Raw genomic sequence first — 19,498 nt, 5'->3', positions numbered from 1 at the left:
TATGTAGCACTAAACATACCTTTATGTTTTTTCTTAGCAAACTAAACAAATTCTTGGTATCCATGAACATGTAATAATTTGTTTAGAAAGAGAAAGAAAAAGGATTAACCAATGTTACTTAGGCTATGTTCACTTTCAAGAATGGATTTTTCAGCGGATGGAAAGACGATGATTTTCTTTGTTCATTTGCGCTAATTTGTCAAGGTTTGAAAGAGTGGATTTAAGAGATTGAGGATATGATGAATCCTCGCCCAAATTCAGAGATTGAATGGTATTTACAGTTCATAAAATCTATTTTACTTAAATGTCATGTTATCATTTGAAATTATATTGGAATTATGTGTAAATAGTATGAAATGCAAAAATGAAAAGAAATCAGTAGAAAGAAGTATAATAATAATAATAATAATAATAATAATAAATAAAATAATAATTATATTAATAATAAAATTAAATAATAATATAACAATAATATAAACTCATATAAATACTAATTAAATGAAGGGTAATATAGTAATTTATCTTTTATATTTATTAAAATATTTTTTTTAACTATCACATCAATCAAATTACTCTCAAATTCACTTACAATCATCTCTAAATCCCTTTTAAAAAAATAACACACAATTCACTCTCATACTCACTCAAAACCATCCACATTCTTTCTCTCTCAAACTCATCTCTTCAAATGAACAGACCCCTTAGAAAGAAGATTAGTCATTGATTATTTTTAACTTTGTAACATTATATTAGATATAATCACAAATATAAAGAGTGTTATAGTTATAGATGTATAAATATTCTACTGTGAAATTGAATTTTATATATATATATATATATATATATATAATATAATATAATATAATATAATATAATATAATATAATATAATATCGTGACTTTTAGAATATGAAGATGGAGTATTAGATTGGACATTTTTTTTATAACAAGAATTATATCTATGATAATATTATTGTTGAAGATTAAGTATAAATCTAAATTCATATTAAATAAAATTGAGAAAGTTTAACGCAAATAATAAAAAATGAAAACTTATAAAATCGGTGTAATTATTTTCTCTCAAAAAGATCAACAATTTTAAGCCCATGTTGTCACATACCAGACATTATGGTTCATTGTGATTTTTATTTTCTAAAACATTTATTACGATCTTTGAAATTTCCTACTTTGAAATTAGTTTTTTTTCCTTGACTTTGAAACTTTATCATTTTTTTTTCTACTCAATTTCTCTTGGATATGTAAAAAATTAGTTTGTAAATTATACACCGCAAGGTCATCTCTTAATTCTTTCTTTTACCTTTCTAGTCTTTTTATTATTTTTTTTTTCAAACTGGTTATATTCTTTTGAATATGTAAAAAATTAGTTTGTTAATTATGCACCAAAAGGTCATCTCGTTATTCTTTCTTTTACCTTTCTAGTCTTCGTTCTAGAGTTGTCAGGGAAGTCTAATATTAATCAGCAATTTTTTAACTTATTAACAATAGAATTATATTTATTAGGTAAACCATCAAGAATGGTGGAAATATCCTCTCAATCATGAACACAAGAGCTGATAAAGTTTAGAGTATCAACCATTTTTCCTTATAAAAATGAGAAATGATTAGTCAAAGAATATATCTTTTATATCTTTAAATTGTGTTTCGAATTTAGATGTAAAAGTATGAAATAACTATCACGCAATAATTTTTAAGTTTAGAAAGTATAAGTAAGTTATGTGTAATAAGAAAATTCACTTAACTTTTTTGTTTATTTTTGCTTATTTATCGTAGAAGAGGATGGAAATGAAGGTGAGTGTGATGTTTGAATATATTGATTTGAGTTGATTAGTAAAGATAAATTTGGAGGAATGGAAGAGAGACCAATCTTTTCTAGAATGAAAAGATTTAAGTGAAAAACCAAGTAATTTCAAGGCAACTATCATTTTATCTTTATACTTTTTTCAATTTTTCAGTTTTAGACTCTTTTTGGTGCAATTATCATTTTATCTATTGATTTAAGCTAATTTGCATACACAAATTTGGAAGAGTGGGGAGAGAATAAAATCTTCTAGAATGATAAGATTTGACTGGAACACTAGAGATCTCCTACTGCAATTACCATTTTATCTTTATATTTTTTCAATTTTTCACTTTTACACTCTTTTTACATTTTGAATGTATTGAAATTTTATCTCAAATATGTAATTTTCAATTTAAATTATTTGTATAATTTTTTTAACAAAATTACTCTATTTAATCTATATTAATTTTAAACTAACACATATTCATTTAAAATAATTTCATAATGTCAAATTATTACTTAATTATTTTTAAACTAATCTAAAAATTTGTATTCCATCTTAATTTCTAAAAATCATGTTTTTATAAATATATTTTTTCTAGTTTAAATAATAATTGATATTTTGATATAATATAATATACACTATTATTAATTTAATTTAAAATAATTTTATATATACAAGTACACTAATAATTTTATTTTTTTACCAATTTAATTATTCTTTTTCAATTTATCACATTACTTACTAATACCCATAAACTTTTTTTTTTCATTCTCATTTAAATCTTATAATCTTTTCTTTAATTTAAATAACAAAATTATTATTATTATTTTGTTTTTCTTAAATTCACTCAAATTTACTCCATTCAAAACATAAGCTTAGTATTTATAAAAAATATAAAAAAAGTTATGGCGGCATTTCGCAAACTGTGTTTCCATTTTTGTAGCTCAGACGTCATTTAAAATAAAATATTCACTTGTGTTTTTCATTTTTTATTACATTACAGGTATTTTAAACAATATGTAAATCTTTATTCAAATAAAGACTTCTCCCTGTACAAAAACTATATCTGATTCGAACAATATTATCTCTTATATTCTTTTTATCTCATATTAGAAAAACATTAAATCTTAAAGTATTACTTTTCTTTCTTATTTAATTTCGAAAATAAAAAATATAAATAATCTCAATTATTGTAAAATATACTAACTAATTTTGACAAATATTGAAAAATCCTTTAAATTATTTTCTAAACTTAATAACACATATCATTAGACTAATGTTTTGTGTTTACTTTTCAAAAATAAGTAGTTATTTTAATAAATTAAGTTTATGTGTTTGTCTAATTTAGTTATTTGAAAAGTACTTTTATTTATTTAAATATAATATGTTTAACAGATCAACAGTTATTTTTTTTTTTTTTTGAGTTAAACAACTTATTGAATACTTGATTCGAGAGAGATGAATTGGATGGTTTAATATTGGTTAAATCATTCCAGAGGTTTCATTTGTGTAAGGAAATTTCAAGTAGGTCTCCATTTTTATTTCACTAAATTGAGTTTCTATTTTAGAAAATTTGTTGCAATCAGTTTTTGTCCATTAGTTGCATTAATTATGTGCCACGTGTCAGCACATGATTCTTTTGATTTTTTTTTAATTTTTTTTTAAATTTTTTTAAATTTTAAAAAAATTTAAAATTGTCACGTGTATTGGATGTGAAAAGTCTCAATGTAGTCCCTGTATTTATTATTTTGTCTCAATTTGGTTTCAATTTTTTTAAAACTGATTCAATTGCATCCCTATATCAAATTTAATTTTTATATAAATTTACAATTGTATTTTTATTATAATTGATATTTTTAACAAAATTAAGTTTATTTAAATATATATTTTGCACTGATATTTATTTAAATTTTGTTTTAAATATTTATATATCTATAATTTATAATTTATAGATAAATGTTAGGGTTGCTTTAAAAATAAAAACTTTATAAATTCAAATATATAATTTTAAATAAACTTAATTTTGTTAAAAATATCAATTATAATAAGAATATCATTGTAAAATTGATATAAAAATTAAATTTGATATAAGGATGCAATTGATTCAATTTAAAAAAATTGGGACAAAATTGAGACAAAATAACAAATATAGAAATTACATGGAGACTTTTCACATCTAATAATAACACGTGGCACTGTCATTGCCACATCACACCGTCTCTACCATGTGACATTAGATTGACACTTGACAATTTTTTTTTTTTAAATTATAAAAAACTTAAAAAATTTAAAAATAAATTTTAAAAAATAAAATAAAAATTAAAAAAATCGAAAAAATCAATACGTGCCGATGAAAAACCTACTTAAGTTTTCACTAAAAAATGGAGACGCTAGAAAAATGGGGATATGTAATGATTTAACCTTTAATATTTGAAAATGTGAAGGATGAACTTCGACCAATTAGATACAGGTAAGTGAGAGTTAATTTACTAGGGTACTCCCCCAGTGCTGAGTGAGAGAAATGGAGTGGTGCGTCTCAATGCCAAAGATAGAACTACATGCTCACCTCAATGGATCCATCAGAGACTTAACACTTCTGTAACTTCTTTTCTTTTATTTTCATTTACTCTTTATGCCTTTTCCCATTCTCCAACATTCTGAAATTTTCCATTTTTCTTCCACAGAGACCTCGCTAGAGCTTTGGGTGACAAGGGTCTCATAGATTTCTCCCAGGTCGAGCATGTTATCCTTAAAAGTATGCCCCTTTATCTTCTCCTACATCCTTCTTGTGCTTCATGTTAACTTCCAATTGCACTTCCACGTTTAAGTTGTTTTCTTGCTGCGTTCCTCATTTTTCTTAAGGGTACGAAATTCATGACAATAAAAGAGGAAAAAGAATATCAGAATGAAAAAGGCAAAAGGGGTACAACCAGAGATTCAAAATTTTTTAATTTATGGACTGTTCCTGATTTTTTATTTTTATTTTTAATCTGCTGCAAGCAGGACTTAGCCCCATATATACCCATATTTGTGTTTTAAAGCTTGGATTTGATTACGGTTATTTAAATACAGATGATCGTTCATTAAGTGAGGTATTCAAGTTGTTTGACTTAATCCACATTGTTACGACCGATCACTCGAGTATTACCAGAATTACCAAAGAGGTATGTTACTGTCTTCGTGCCCACTACCTACCATCTGTATTGTATTATTCCATTTTCTTTTTTGCTTTTACATTTATGCAAGCAACTTATACAAGCAGGTTGTTGAAGATTTTGCATCTGAGAATGTTGTATATCTGGAGCTGAGAACCACACCAAAGGTAACAACATGTGGAGCTAGTTTGGTTATTTTGTTTGTTCTTGTTTCATAGACTGGATGAGGAAAGCGTTTTCGTAATTATGTGTAGAAAAATGATTCCCTAGGAATGAGCAAACGTTCTTACGTGGAAGCTGTTCTGGAGGGTCTAAGAGCTGTCAGTTCAGTAGATGTGGCTTTCATTCCTAATAGCGAGGAGCCTGTGAATCTTTCAAGCCCTGTACTCTCAGATGCGAGTGATAAATGTAATGGAAACACTAGAAAAAAAATATTTGTTAGGCTTCTCTTGAGCATTGATCGTAGGGAGACAACAGAAGCAGCAATGGAAACGGTGAGATTCTATGCAGATTTATTTTGGCCAAAGTAAAGTCTGTTTGTTACTAACTTGGAGCACTTTATTTATCTGCTGCAGGTCATGCTTGCACTGGAAATGAGGCGTTTCGGTGTTGTTGGAATTGACCTTTCTGGGAATCCAGCTGTTGGTGAATGGTATATGAGATTGATCTTGGACTCTAGTGAAGTGATTTATTTGAAGTTTTAAAAATTGGTGCTAGAACCAGTCTTATCTTTTGTAGGAGTACATATCTGCCAGCATTGACGTTTGCCCGACAACAAGGTCTTTATATAACTCTTCATTGTGGAGAGGTGATTAATCTTTTCTTTGTACCTTTTACCTGGTGTTTCTCTGGCAGTTTTTTCTTTCTGACTGTGTTTGCAGGTATCAAATTCCAAGGAGATACACAATATGCTTGACTTTCTTCCGCAGAGGATTGGACATGCCTGTTTCTTCGAGGAAGAACACTGGAGAAAGCTGAAGTCGTCTAACATTCCGGTTAGACCGTTACTTTAGTTATATTAATGTTAAAGCAACAAAAATGGTAGAGTGTCATGGTTTAAGTGTTACAACCACATGTATTTGTTGGTATTCAATCAATTAAAAGGTTACCCCTTCAGGGCTTCTGATTGCTGCTAAGTTTGAATTATTTGTATTATACAGTCTTTTTATACAACTTATAAACAGATGACTTATCCATCATGTTTTTCATTTCATTTTCAGGTTGAAATTTGTTTGACATCAAACATTAGAACACTGTCTGTTCCAACTATAGATGCACATCATTTTGGTAGGATATTTGTTTATTTTTGAAGTTGATGATGATAACTAAAAGAAACTTAGTGTTTGTCCAACTTTAAAGAGATTTTATGGAATCAACTTTTGGCAACCTCTCTTACCACGATGCGTTTGTTCATGCAGTTGATTTATACAATGCAAAGCATCCTTTAGTTCTGTGTACTGATGACTCGGGCGTATTTTCTACCAGTCTCACCCGCGAATATAAGATTGCTGCTTCCACATTTGGTAAGGTTTCAATTTTGTCTTCCACATTTGGTAAGGTTTCTGCTGACTGTTTTTTGGTTTGCCTAATATCTAGGCCTTGGACAGAAGGAAATGTTTGAGCTATCAAAGAACTCCATCGAGTTTATATTTGCAGATAATGTAGTGAAGGAGGTTTTAAGAAAAACTTTTGCATCAGAAGCTAAGAGTCTGAGGTGATATAGTCATGTTATTAGGTATATGTTGATGAAGTGACTCTCCTCTGAGCCAATTTTATATTTGACCAGTTGGAATAATGGGCGGCTATGAACTAGTCCACCATGACAACTGAACAAAATACCTTTTTGGAGGCTTCAATCCAAACAGTTTAGGCATTAATCCACCTTGTCTGTTAAGTTGATAGATAGGCATATGTGAAAGGTAACATAAATTGACTACTATGATTTTTCTCCCTCACGGCATCTTTTGGACTTCATTAGATTCATGATCATTATTAAGTTTGCATTTATTTCCGTAAATGTATAGTGTTTTATGTTTAAGTAACTAAATATCTAACACTATACCAAACTCTGACCGCTAGAGTTCTGGTTAATTTCTAATCACACGGCTTTTAATCCTTCATTAGCGGAAGAATGCTTAAGTATGGTCAAAGTCGTGACATGTCGTGTTGAACTTATTTGGAAAAACATATGCTTGTCACAGTTGAAGTTGTTCAGAAAAAATAAGTTTTAAAATCAATAATTTGATTTCGAATTTTTGAATGCATCAATAGGGTGTAAAAATTCGTTAATAATATGCCTTATGATATTCAAGGATAACGAGAACATTTTACACCAATGATAGACTTAAAAAAAAACAAATAATAAAAACTATTCTTTTTTTGGGAATCCAAGCCCTTAAACCTAAGTCGCTACTAATAATTTTCTTCAACCAAATAAAATCTACAAAATTTCAAATAAGACTTTTCTCACCACTTCACTGCAAAATAATGCTTTGTATGCATTTTCATCTTGAAACCAGTTAGTTAAGTTCTTTTTGAATCTTCTACCAAATAGCCGGCCAAGGTTTCTTTCTTTAAATGTACTAAAAAAATGCAATTCTAACCCAAATTAAAGTTCAACAGCCTTATTGCCTACGTTCAATAATTTAATATTTTATAAACTAATATATTTTTCAAACTCGACATCTACGAAATATTGTAATTGCAGTAATATAAAATAAATAAATAAATAATAAATATCGAACATTCTTGAAAATCAAACGTTAACTAATGCGTAGCATTTATTTGTCCAAAACAGTGTCTTTCTTTCTTTTTCCTTTTCTTTTAAGAAAAGAAATAAGGAAAGAAAGAAAGAACACTGAATTTGATGGGATAGGTGCGTATTTGGGTTGACGGGTAACACAGCTTGGGTTCGTCTTCTGAGTTAGTGTGCGCTAAAGCTGATTACATTATTCTGTTTTCCGGTATTTGTTGAAACATCAATCAGCATTCATCATTCATCATTCAGCATTCAACATTCAACCGCACGATCCGATTCGGATCCGAATGCGGCACCGTAACGTAGAGGTCATTCTCAACAATTCAATGTGACTACGTAACTGAATCGTGAATTCTCGATCCAAAATCGACAATGTCTTGGGGTTTGGGTTGGAAGAGACCTTCGGAGATCTTCCACCTCACTCTCAGCTATGGCACCGACGATCCGCCGGAGAATATCGCTCGCACCTCATCCTCTTCCCGGTCCTCCTCCTCCTCCACTTCTTCGTTGTCTTCATCCGCTTCCACTTCCTCAATCATCTCGCAGGATCAGGACCTCGGGTTTCGCATTGAATTGGATTGGTCGGCTTCGGAGGACGAGGATCAGGTGGCGTTGAAGCTTCAATCGCAGCTGATGGTGGCGCTGCCGATGCCGCAGGACACGGTGGTGGTTGAGCTCTCGCCTCGGGACGAAGATGAGAACGTGGTGGATTTGGAAATGAAGGTTGTCAAGCGACGAGAGCCTCTCAGAGCGGTCACAATGAGCAAAGTTGTTGCCTCCGGTCAGCAGAGCGACGGCACTGGCGTTTTGATACGCTTGTTGCGCTCTGATTTGCCGTCCCCGACGCCGCCGTCGTCTCCGCCAGTCGCTGCAGATGCCGCCGTTGCCGGCTCCGGCAACCACTGGACCAGTCTCTCTGTGCTAAGCCTCTGTGGCTGTGGCTTGTCGGTGAGTGTTGCTTACTCTTTGATGGAACTCTCACTCCTGTGGTTTATACCTTGTGCCAAGACAAGTGAATTTCTTGAATCTGCTGGTTGTTTGTGTGATATGTGTAGTTTCCGAAATTGGAAGAGTTAATCAGTGATTTCATTTGATCTCTGCTATATTCTATGGTAACATATGAAAGATTTAGGCTATCGTTGGATAAAAGTTAGGAACATGCATTTGTAAATTCTAATTCATGATCCCGAATTTCAAGGTACAAAATAAAGAAGGAAGAATTTGTTTCTTTGGAAACAAAAGTACTTCTGAATTCAAGTAGCATCTAAAAATACACTTGCATGTATTGTATTATTATGTTTTCTTGCCTTGCTTTTTCCCTCCTTGGTGCTCAGGAAGTGCTTTGTATTTTTTAATTGTGGTGGAGTTGAAGTCAAATGTCATTGAGTTGGATCGGGGATGTTTTGAGCACGTTGTTACTATGTACAGGTATTTCCAGTGGAGCTTACACTATTGCCCCACCTTGAGAAACTCTATCTTGATAACAACAGGCTAAGTGTTTTGCCGCCTGAGCTTGGTGTGCTAAGAAGCTTAAAAGTGCTCAGGGTTGACAGCAACATGGTTGTCTCGGTGCCTGGTAAGCTTTCATTGTTTGACTACTACCATAGATGATAGAAGTAAACTAAATGTGTTCAAGTGTGCCTAGCAGTGGTGGAAATATTTGTATATCCTCTAATATATAAGTATACTGAGTAAACATTTTCAGATAGATCTACTTGAAAGTAATGAGTAATGTTAGATTACTTGCAGCTTCCAAACTTAACACAAAACTTAGAAAACAAGATTGCATTGGGTACGGGAAGTCTAGCCCCATTTACTGCACCAGCATACTTGTTTAACCTTATGGAGTTGGGGAACACACCCAATGTTCAACCGTGCAGTATCTACACTTGGGATATTTCCTTAAGTAACTGATACTAAGATTAGTGTTTCTTATAAAATAAGTCCTTGTATCTGATTTTTATTTCTTTGAGCAGCGGAACTGAGACAGTGTATGCAGTTGGTGGAGTTGTCACTGGAACATAACAAGCTTGTTAGGCCACTTCTTGACTTCAGGTTTTTGGTTTAGAGGATTTTGTATAAACTAGTCTAGACTCCACGTATTCCTCTGGTCTTATTGTTACCATTCATGGCAGGGCTATGGCTGAACTACGGGTTCTTAGGCTATTTGGAAATCCTCTTGAGTTTCTTCCTGAAATTTTGCCCCTCCATAAACTTCGCCACCTTTCTCTTGCAAATATTAGGATTGTCGCAGATGAAAATTTGAGATCGGTGAACGTGCAAATAGAGGTACCTCTTTACAAACTAACTAAACTACTTCTCACATTATCCTTTTAAAACCTATCACATTCAATTAAACATGTTTTTTCTTGTCAGTACAGATGGAAAACAGTTCTTATTTTGGTGCTTCTAGGCATAGACTCAGTGCCTTCTTCTCTCTTATATTCCGCTTTTCTTCTTGTCATCATCCTTTACTAGCATCTGCACTGGGAAAGATAATGCAAGACGAAGGAAATAGAGCCTTTATAGGTAAAGATGAGAATGCAGTGCGACAACTTATAAGCATGATAAGTAGTGACAACAGTCATGTGGTATGTTTTACTGGGTCTAGATATCACAATTTTTAAAACCTTTTCTGCTGCTATTTGGTGATTGTCCTTAATATTTTACAGGTTGAACAAGCCTGCTCTGCTCTTTCATCCCTTGCATCTGGTGATTCCGTAGCATTGCATCTGATGAAAGCAGACATCATGCAACCAATTAGAACAGTTCTGAAATCTAGTGGTCTGGAAGAGGTAATATCTGTATTGCAAGTTGTGGTCAAGTTGGCTTTCACTTCTGATAGTGTGGCTGAGAAGATGTTGACCAAGGATATTTTAAAATCATTGAAAAACTTATGTGCTCATAAAGATCCAGAGGCAAGTTAGTTTCTTTTCATAGATAATGATTTAATTGATTCCTTGTATTGCGTAGTCCTTTAAGTTTTAGGTTTGTCCTTCTATTAGGTACAAAGACTAGCTTTGTTAGCTGTTGGGAATTTAGCCTTCTGTCTGGAAAATCGTCGCATACTTGTTACTTCTGAAAGCTTACGGGAACTTCTCTTGCGCCTGACTGTTGCAACTGAGCCACGTGTTTATAAAGCTGCTGCTCGTGCTTTGGCAATTCTTGGTTTGTCTTTGTATATAAAATTCTTTTGTTTCTTATGATGTTTTGTCTTGATCACTGAATGGGCTTCTTCATTTTTTTCTTTTGTAGGAGAAAATGAAAACCTGAGGCGCGCAATTAAAGGGAGACAAGTGGCAAAGCAGGGACTACGCATACTTGCAATGGATGGAGGTGGAATGAAAGGTCTAGCAACTGTACAAATGCTAAAGGAAATTGAAAAGGGATCTGGAAAACGAATACACGAGTTGTTTGATTTAATTTGCGGCACTTCAACAGGAGGAATGCTAGCTGTTGCACTTGGGATCAAGTTAATGACTTTGGAAGAATGTGAAGATATATACAAAAATCTCGGTAAGGATGTTGCTTAGGAATGGTATATGTCATTTATTTATTCTCTATCAATCTGCATACTTTTACAATTCTAGATGAACTGATTCAAAACAATTGGCATCAGGGAAGCTTGTTTTCGCTGACTCTGTTCCCAAGGACAATGAAGCTGCTACTTGGCGAGAAAAATTGGATCAACTTTATAAAAGTTCATCACAGAGCTTTAGGGTTGTTGTTCATGGATCAAAAGTATGTATTTCTTTCCTTTATGTTGTTGCATTAACACTTTTGTTTAATAAAACTCATGTTAGGTATCACTATGTACTTTGGCATTTCAGCTATACTAATGCCCTAAAGGACATCTATCATTTGTCATTACATGAAAATTTATTAAAAAAAAAAAAACGAAGAAACAAAAAACATGGGGGAACCAAACCAAATGTTAGCATTGACATTTACTTGTCATATGTATATAATAGGCATTTGACAACTTTCACTCACCAAATCTTAGGAGTAAGTAAATAAATTATTGCGACTTCCGCCTTACTCTTTCTAGAAAAACAAGTGGATGTAAGTTATTAAATACATGAGGTTCACTAGCTGACACCCACTTTGTTTTTAAATGAAGTTAGCAAACTATAACTTAAATTTCTTAAAATATATCCAAGGTGTAGGTTGCTAATTTATTCATTCAAAATCAAGTGGGTATAAATTAGTGAATCCTCCTCCCCGCCCAGACTTATATAGGGACTCATAATATACACCCAGTTATTTTTAATAAGAGTCTGTTATCAATGTTACACCCCGGCATATTTTAAGGTAAACTGTACTTAGTTTGCTAACACATTCCTTCTGAAAAACAAGTGGGTGTTCGTTAGCATATCCTGCCAACACTTGCTAATACACATATAATTTTGACAAAGATATAATTTTCTGTGATCTTTTAGTTATTTTGACAAAGATATGGTATAAGTATGTAATTTTTCTCTGACCTAAGATGAGTGTTATGACTTGTTAACTTGCAGCACAGTGCAGAACAGTTTGAGAGGCTATTGAAGGAAATGTGTGCTGATGAGGATGGAGATCTAATGATAGATTCTGCTGTGAAAAATGTACCCAAAGTCTTTGTTGTATCAACCTTGGTGAGCATGATGCCTGCACAGCCTTTCATATTCCGCAATTATCAGGTTCATATTTTTTGTTGTTGTTTATAAATTCTGTTAAAACACATTTGTTCATTGTTCTTTATGCGGTTTTATTTATGACGTGTAATTCTCTGTTCCTCTCTGCCTTTATGTTGTTACTATCTATAATGCAGTACCCTGCTGGAACACCTGAGGTTGCTCTTACAACATCAGATGGTTCAGGGATCAATGTATTATCATCGACTGTAGGTGAACAGGTTGGCTATAGGCGCAGTGCTTTCATTGGAAGCTGTAAGCATCAAGTATGGAAGGCCATCAGAGCATCGTCTGCTGCTCCATATTATCTAGACGATTTCTCAGATGGTACTGATTTGTCTGCTGTTGTTTGCATCAAATTTGCTGTATTTAAGTCTTAGTTATTTCTATTTCTGTACTGTTTTGACATGTATTTGCTTTCATGCTCCAACGTACCTTAAGATCTTAATCGCTGGCAAGATGGTGCAATAGTGGCAAACAATCCTACAATTTTTGCCATAAGAGAAGCACAACTTCTGTGGCCTGACACAAAAATTGACTGTCTGGTTTCAGTAGGATGCGGTTCTGTTCGAACTAGGGTAGGTAATCTTCTCAGTTTTAATTCTGCTCTACAATAATATTCTGTGTTTGGAAAAGAAGATCAAGGGTTTGGATAGTTATTCATTCTAACCCTTGTTTCACAGGTCTGTAAATATGATATTAAAAAAAAATGATATTGAAATTATGGAATTTTGAGTATAGAAGGAGGTATAGTGATATAAGAGAATGAGATACTGTATTGATATTAACTATGATCTTTCACAATTTTTTGACGTGTTTATAAATTTAAAGTACTAGCCCTTATTTATACTGATCATAATCCTAACTAATTAGAAAAATAAATCATGGTAAGGAAATGTGTTAACTTATCTTAAAATGCAGAAATAGGAAACTTATTCTAGACGAGAATCTAAGTTATGACTAGATAATTTTGGATATTTGCATAATCCATATACTCTAATAAATGTGATAAGTAATTTTTATTTTTGGAGATGTCTCGCTGACTACCAAAGTTTGTAAGTTAATTTTTTTACTGTTGTACATTAATACTTCTGTAGCCACGAAAAGGAGGTTGGCGGTATCTGGATACGGGGCAGGTATTGATTGAAAGTTCATGTTCTGTTGATCGGGTGGAGGAAGCTTTAAGTACATTGTTACCTATGCTTCCTGAGATACAATATTTTCGTTTCAATCCAGGTATATTGTTTATGATTTTGAGTTCGGGAATGAAGAATCTTTCTTTGCCTTTAAATTCTGTTTGATTCAATTTTCAGTAATTTCCTATTTTCTTTAAATTTTAGCTCCATTTATTTTCTTTGTTAGATATTCTTGGAAAGAACTTCAATTCTCAATTAGTGTTCTTGGTGTCTTTCCTTGCAGTTGATGAACGTTGTGATATGGAACTTGATGAGACAGATCCAACTAACTGGCTAAAGTTGGAATCTGCAGTTGAAGAGTATATACAAAAGAATCATCAAGCATTTGAAAATGCGTGTGAGAGGTTACTCCTTCCATTCCATCATGAGGAGAAGTGGTCAGAAAATATGAGACAAAAATTACCCAAGACAAAGGAATCACTTGAAGGTATTGTGGATTATATGTTGTCTTCACTGTAAAATTTCACATTCATTGATCCCCTTAGACATTATGGCTCTTCTGTTTTATTTTATCAGGAGCCAATGGCCCAACCTTAGGGTGGAGGCGTAATGTACTACTTGTTGAAGCTGCACATAATCCAGATTCTGGAAAAGCGATCCACCATGCCAGGGAACTTGAGTCATTTTGTGCTCGTAATGGCATACGTTTGTCCCTCGTAGAGGGTTTGTCTGGGATTGTAAAGACATTGCCATCAACAACATTCCCAACTCCATTTGCATCGCCTTTGTTTACAGGAAGCTTCCCTTCAAGTCCCCTCATGTATAGTCCTGATCTTGGTCAGAGGATTGGACGAATTGATCTGGTCCCACCACTGAGTTTGGATGGTCAATTGGGAAAAACAGTTGCATCGCCTCCGGTGTCACCTCGAGGACTTAGACAGCTCTCTTTTCCCATTAAATCATTGCACGAGAAATTGCAGAATTCGCCACAAGTGGGTGTTATACATTTGTCTCTTCAAAACGACTCTGATGGGTCAATAGTTAGGTATTTACTAGTATGATTAATTTCTTCCATGAATTTCTGTTCGCTGTCACTAGTTATTTTTTTCTGTGCCCATAGAAGCTTGATGCTGTTGTCCTTATATTTAGTTGGCACAATGATGTGTTTGTGGTGGCTGAACCTGGAGAGCTTGCCGAGAAATTTCTACAAAATGTTAAATTCAGTTTGTTGTCAACAATGAGGAGCCATCGCAGAAAGGGTGCAAATCTCCTGGCAAATATTTCTACTATTTCTGATTTAGTTGCCTTTAAACCTTATTTTCAAATTGGAGGCATTGTCCACCGATATCTAGGCCGTCAAACCCTAGTATATCTTCTTTCCCTGGTGTTTTCTTATTCATTTTTTGATCAGATTTATATATCTATTACAAACTTAAGGTTTTTCTCTATAGGTTATGGAAGATGATCAAGAAATTGCTTCATATATGTTTCGTAGAACTGTCCCTTCTATGCACCTATCTCCTGAGGATGTACGATGGATGGTATGTGTGCTTTGATTCCACTTTACTGTCCTTTGGATGTACATTTTATAGCTTCACTCAAACTGCTAAGAACTTTCAAATTGGCTGTTACCCAATGTTCACTGTCATCATCTGACCGGGAGTTTTAAGATATGGAATGGTGATTGGGTGTTGGTCACTTGATTATACATGATTCACTTTTATACAGTGAAAGAAGTTGTGTAGTACATGTCCTAAGAATGATCACCTCCTTGTATTGCTCTTGGTCCATTTTATATGTGGCTTAATTCGTTTCTGTTGCTGACTTTCTTTCGTGAGTGATTCTTCAATCTGGTTTTGTATATGATGCCTTATTTTGGAGAATATGAATATGTGGAGGGAGTAAGAGTCCATTTCCCTTTTTTTCCCTTGAAGAATTTTGAGCAATCACACTATTTGAATTAGACCTTTACTGTGACACGACACTAGGTTTGGCTTATTTTTGAAGCATCTGAACTGTGTAGGCACTGTAAATTTAAAGATCATATACAGCCATTGGTGTCTATTTTTATTAGTGAAAGAAGGGATAAGCATTTTAATTGTTTTATCATATCAAGAGAAATAAGTAATGCCATTGGGTTGAATAAGAGTGAGCAGTTCACAATTATGGATTTAACTTCTGTAGAGTGAATATTTTTTTTGAAGATAAAGTGCAGAGTTATAACGTGATAAAAAAGTCAGTGGTGTGATATTCTAATAAAATAATACACATATTATAACAGGCTATAAAGTTCAAGTTATAATAATCTTCATTTTACCTTTTTGCGGTCTGTCTTTGGAGTATACTCCATAGTTGTCAATTCCCAGTGTAATCATTTGGTATAGGTTCTTAATATAAATCGGAGCCATGCTTTCCCTCATTGGTTGTTTCAATATATACAGTGTTTGGTCGGATGGAGGGAGGGATAGAGGAGGGCAGAGGGGGTTACGGGGAAATATGTGTATTTTATATGACATGTTCTCTGCTACAACAATAATTTTCCTGGTGTCGTAGGGATATGGAGGAGAGAAATTTGTAGTCAAATCCTGTCATATTCGTGGAATTGTTAACTCATTTCTATGTCTCCTTTTGCTGGTATCTTGAATTACCTAGGTTGGAGCTTGGAGAGACAGGATCATAATATGCACAGGGACACATGGACCTACTGCTGCTCTTATAAAGGCCTTTCTAGACTCCGGTGCCAAAGCTATTGTTTGTCCTTCAAATGAACCTCCAGAGTCTCAGACGAGCAATGTTGATGGTTACAAAGAGTTGAATGCGGTGGAAAATGGAAAATTTGAAATTGGAGAGGATGAAGCAGATGATGAGGCCGTACCCAACAGTCCAGTAAGTGACTGGGAAGATAGTGACCCCGAGAGATATGGGGACCGCACTTTGTCTTTTTGGGACGATGATGAAGAGGAGCTGTCAAATTTTGTTTGCCACTTGTATGATTCATTGTTCAGGGAAGGTGCTAGCATCAATGTTGCTTTGCAACATGCTCTTGCCTCGTACAGAAGAATGAGGTATGTGTGTCATCTCCCCGGCGTACAATAATTTTGATCACTTAATCTTACATAATAAAAGACGAAAATAAAGGATGAGCGAGGGGGGAAAGATAAGTAGCGGAGTCTGTATTAGATCATGTTCTATTAAATTATAGTCGATAACCAGTTTTGTGGCTCATAAAAGGTTTACGTATGTATCCCTTGCTATTTTATTCAGTTTCCTATGTAACTATGTAACTGTAATGACATTGCAGGAGGATTAGGGCTTCGTATTATATGTATTATAGTCACACATTGTCATACTTTTTTTTTAGCCATTCAAATATTCGCAGACCCAAAAGAAATAGAGATCAATTTCGGCTTTTGCTTCCTGCACCTCCATCATTATTAACTGTTCCTATATCAATAGATAAAAAGACTAAGTAATTAATTAATTAATTTAATTTAAAAGAAAATATTTCATTGATAGTAATTGAAAATAAAATCCAATCTTTAAATTTAGCAATAAATATATTATTATTTACTTTAGAGATGCCTTTGCTTAAATTATTAAAATAAGTTGTTATGAAATTTTTTTAATGGAAGTTGGTTGTCGTATTTGATTATAAATAAAGATATTATTTTAACATAATATCCAAAACAAAAATTATAAATAATGTCAAATCTCCATCTAAATATATATTAGGAGTAACAAAAAATAATTTTAAACTAATTTGACTTGTTGACTATATTATTGTTATTTTGGCTTATTCACTATCCATTCATATTTTTCCAACAATATCAGCACTTTTTATTTTGCAAATTGGGATGGAGGTTGTGTTAGGGAGAACAAGAGACAAGACAATATACTCTTATTCAAGACGGTTACACTTTGTATTCTTTCATCTCCAATATTTCTATCAAATCATTCTTCTTCTTAATAACATACAAATTCAACAATATTTCTATTTTCCTCAAAATACTTGATCCTAAAATATGAAGTGATAGAGATATCTCGAAAACCCTTCTTCTTGTTAAATATAAGGCAAGAATAGGCAGGTTCCTTTAAACAACAACCCAATCAATGTTCAACACGAAGCTGACTTTTGGACTGAAAATACAAATTGATAGACTTAATTACATTAAAGCCTGTGGATATGAATTAAGGAGACTATATCCCAAAAACAAAATTATCTCCCTTAAACTTCAAACACAATAATCCCATCTCATTAAATTATATTTTTTCTTCCAAGATGCAATAAATAAATTTATCCTACTTTTTAGACTTAAAAAGGAAAAATGTATAATTTTATTATAATTATTTTTAAAACCATATTATTGATATTTTAATTGATTGGTGGAAGATTGTACTCCTACTTATTAAATTTAATTAATGGATATTCTGTTACTTTTATATTAGATAACTATGTTATTTTATGTGAATCGTATTAATGTTTAAAAATTTATATTAGCTCACTGATATAGGAAAAAAAATTATAGTGATATTCATTCTATAAGGTCATTTAATATGGTTTTTCATCATTGATCTGAAAACATGTTAAAACACTCTCTGGAAGTGATACCAAAGAATAAACTCTAGGAAGAAATCATGTTGTTAATTGATTTATGTCATTTATTTCTAAAATCTTATTTTATTATATGTTATGTAAAAAATTAATTATAGAAAACAAAAGAAAAAGATTAATGAATTATTGACCAACAAAAAAAATTATAAAATTCGAAACTACTAGAAAAAAATCTATTAATAAAAAAAATAAGAAGTTTTAAAAAATAATTAGATTAAAATTGAAAGTAAATCTTTTAGGTGTCTATTTATAAAAATATTACAATTTAAAATAAAAAAAATTAAAGGTATCTTTGTATATATAGAATGATGTTTGAGATCAATCAAAACAATATTAAGGTTTGGGTGTGCATTTATAAAAGGAGTAAAATTTAGGAAATGCTCTTCTGTTTTCTTTTTTATGGTATAAGTCATCTTAAACCAAGTCTCGGAATTCAATTTTAAAAATTTTAAAAAATCGATGTCCCAAATACACGTTTACAGAAATTTGAAGATCCAATTAAAATAGTAAATATTTTAAAAAATCAATACTCATTCCTTCCTTCCTTCCGGAAAGCCTGACATACTAAGGAATGAAAAAACCTCATTTTACGTTTGTTAGTCTATATTTTTAATTTCGATATTTTACAAATTTTTATACTCTGTTATTATATGTAGTCTTTATACAATGAGACAAAACAACAAAAATAAATATAACTTTATGTCATTTTCTATTCTACTAAAAACTTAAAAATTCATCTTACCAATATTACAGTAAAAAATTGTGACTAACTAAATTTTGTTTCTTCCTTCCAAAAAAAACCAAAAAATGGATATATATATATATATACAAATGAGGATTTCTTAGACTATTAAAGTTATACAGGGACTTCATAAGTCCTTGAACAAATAATGGATGATGATTGAAGAATATAATACTTAATAATGCCACAGATAGTGCTTATAATATTCATTATAATGTCTGCAATTTCTTTTTCACACATGCCATTAAAGGAATACACGCAAACTCTTCTTTCTTTGCATTTTTTCCTTTTAGATAAATCTAAGAATATACTATAATCAATTTTTCTTTACTCCTGTAATAATCACATCAATGCCAACAAAACATGTTTTTTGATTAAATAAAGAACTCCCATAATTAGTTGTTAGATTTATTAATTTTGTTCGGTAAAAGTTGTATTAATTTTAAATATAACAATTTATTGTTAGTATGTCACTCAACGATAAAATAAAAGTGATTAGATGAGACTATAATTTTTAACCTGAAAAAGAAAAAAAAAAGATTTTGAAACAGAAGAATTAAGAGCAAGACAGCAAATTGAAAGACCCCATGCCCAAAAAGCACAAAACCAAGACAATGA

The 19,498-nt window shown here is 32.1% G+C and overlaps 2 protein-coding genes across 3 annotated transcripts; both read left to right on the top strand.

The window, feature by feature from the left end:
* The first annotated feature begins 4,215 nt into the window (after nt 1-4,215).
* LOC114179865 (N6-mAMP deaminase) lies at nt 4,216-6,976 on the top strand. Its single transcript, XM_028066345.2, has 11 exons — nt 4,216-4,402; nt 4,489-4,559; nt 4,877-4,968; nt 5,067-5,126; nt 5,214-5,453; nt 5,535-5,611; nt 5,698-5,767; nt 5,841-5,954; nt 6,180-6,246; nt 6,378-6,482; nt 6,556-6,976. The coding sequence occupies exons 1-11, from the start codon at nt 4,326-4,328 to the stop codon at nt 6,675-6,677; spliced, it is 1,095 nt and encodes a 364-aa protein (XP_027922146.2). The 5' UTR covers nt 4,216-4,325; the 3' UTR covers nt 6,678-6,976.
* A 765-nt stretch (nt 6,977-7,741) lies between these two features.
* On the top strand, nt 7,742-16,875 carry LOC114179864 (phospholipase A I-like protein). Of its 2 annotated transcripts, XM_028066344.2 has the most exons (19): nt 7,742-8,665; nt 9,146-9,293; nt 9,694-9,772; nt 9,853-10,006; nt 10,099-10,308; nt 10,390-10,635; nt 10,723-10,885; nt 10,973-11,065; nt 11,159-11,233; nt 11,337-11,458; nt 12,235-12,396; nt 12,528-12,717; nt 12,832-12,968; nt 13,488-13,626; nt 13,810-14,013; nt 14,103-14,571; nt 14,676-14,892; nt 14,978-15,067; nt 16,179-16,875. In XM_028066344.2, the coding sequence occupies exons 1-19, from the start codon at nt 8,090-8,092 to the stop codon at nt 16,620-16,622; spliced, it is 3,918 nt and encodes a 1,305-aa protein (XP_027922145.1). In that variant the 5' UTR covers nt 7,742-8,089; the 3' UTR covers nt 16,623-16,875. The 2 variants fall into 2 exon arrangements, with proteins under 2 accessions (XP_027922145.1, XP_027922144.1); XM_028066343.2 differs by having other exon boundaries at nt 7,743-8,665; nt 10,973-11,233.
* Nucleotides 16,876-19,498: the final 2,623 nt, after the last annotated feature.

The sequence above is a fragment of the Vigna unguiculata genome, chromosome 3 (assembly GCF_037176805.1).
Source record: "Vigna unguiculata cultivar grain cowpea cultivar isolate G323 ecotype 2 chromosome 3, ASM3717680v1, whole genome shotgun sequence".
NCBI classification, from domain to species: Eukaryota; Viridiplantae; Streptophyta; class Magnoliopsida; order Fabales; family Fabaceae; genus Vigna; species Vigna unguiculata.
Note: the sequence above shows the minus strand (reverse complement) of the source record. Positions and strands in the feature narration are given on the sequence as shown.

Excerpts from the sequence above, each read along its gene's own strand:
- LOC114179865 (XM_028066345.2), top strand. The coding sequence starts at position 4,326 with ATGGAGTGGTGCGTCTCAATGCCAAAGATAGAACTACATGCTCACCTC. Across the intron at positions 6,247-6,377 it reads TATAGATGCACATCATTTTG|TTGATTTATACAATGCAAAG; the intron begins GTAGGATATTTG and ends TTGTTCATGCAG. Across the intron at positions 6,483-6,555 it reads GATTGCTGCTTCCACATTTG|GCCTTGGACAGAAGGAAATG; the intron begins GTAAGGTTTCAA and ends CCTAATATCTAG.
- LOC114179864 (XM_028066343.2), top strand. The coding sequence starts at position 8,090 with ATGTCTTGGGGTTTGGGTTGGAAGAGACCTTCGGAGATCTTCCACCTC. Across the intron at positions 10,636-10,722 it reads GTGCTCATAAAGATCCAGAG|GTACAAAGACTAGCTTTGTT; the intron begins GCAAGTTAGTTT and ends TCCTTCTATTAG. Across the intron at positions 14,893-14,977 it reads ATCTAGGCCGTCAAACCCTA|GTTATGGAAGATGATCAAGA; the intron begins GTATATCTTCTT and ends TTTTCTCTATAG.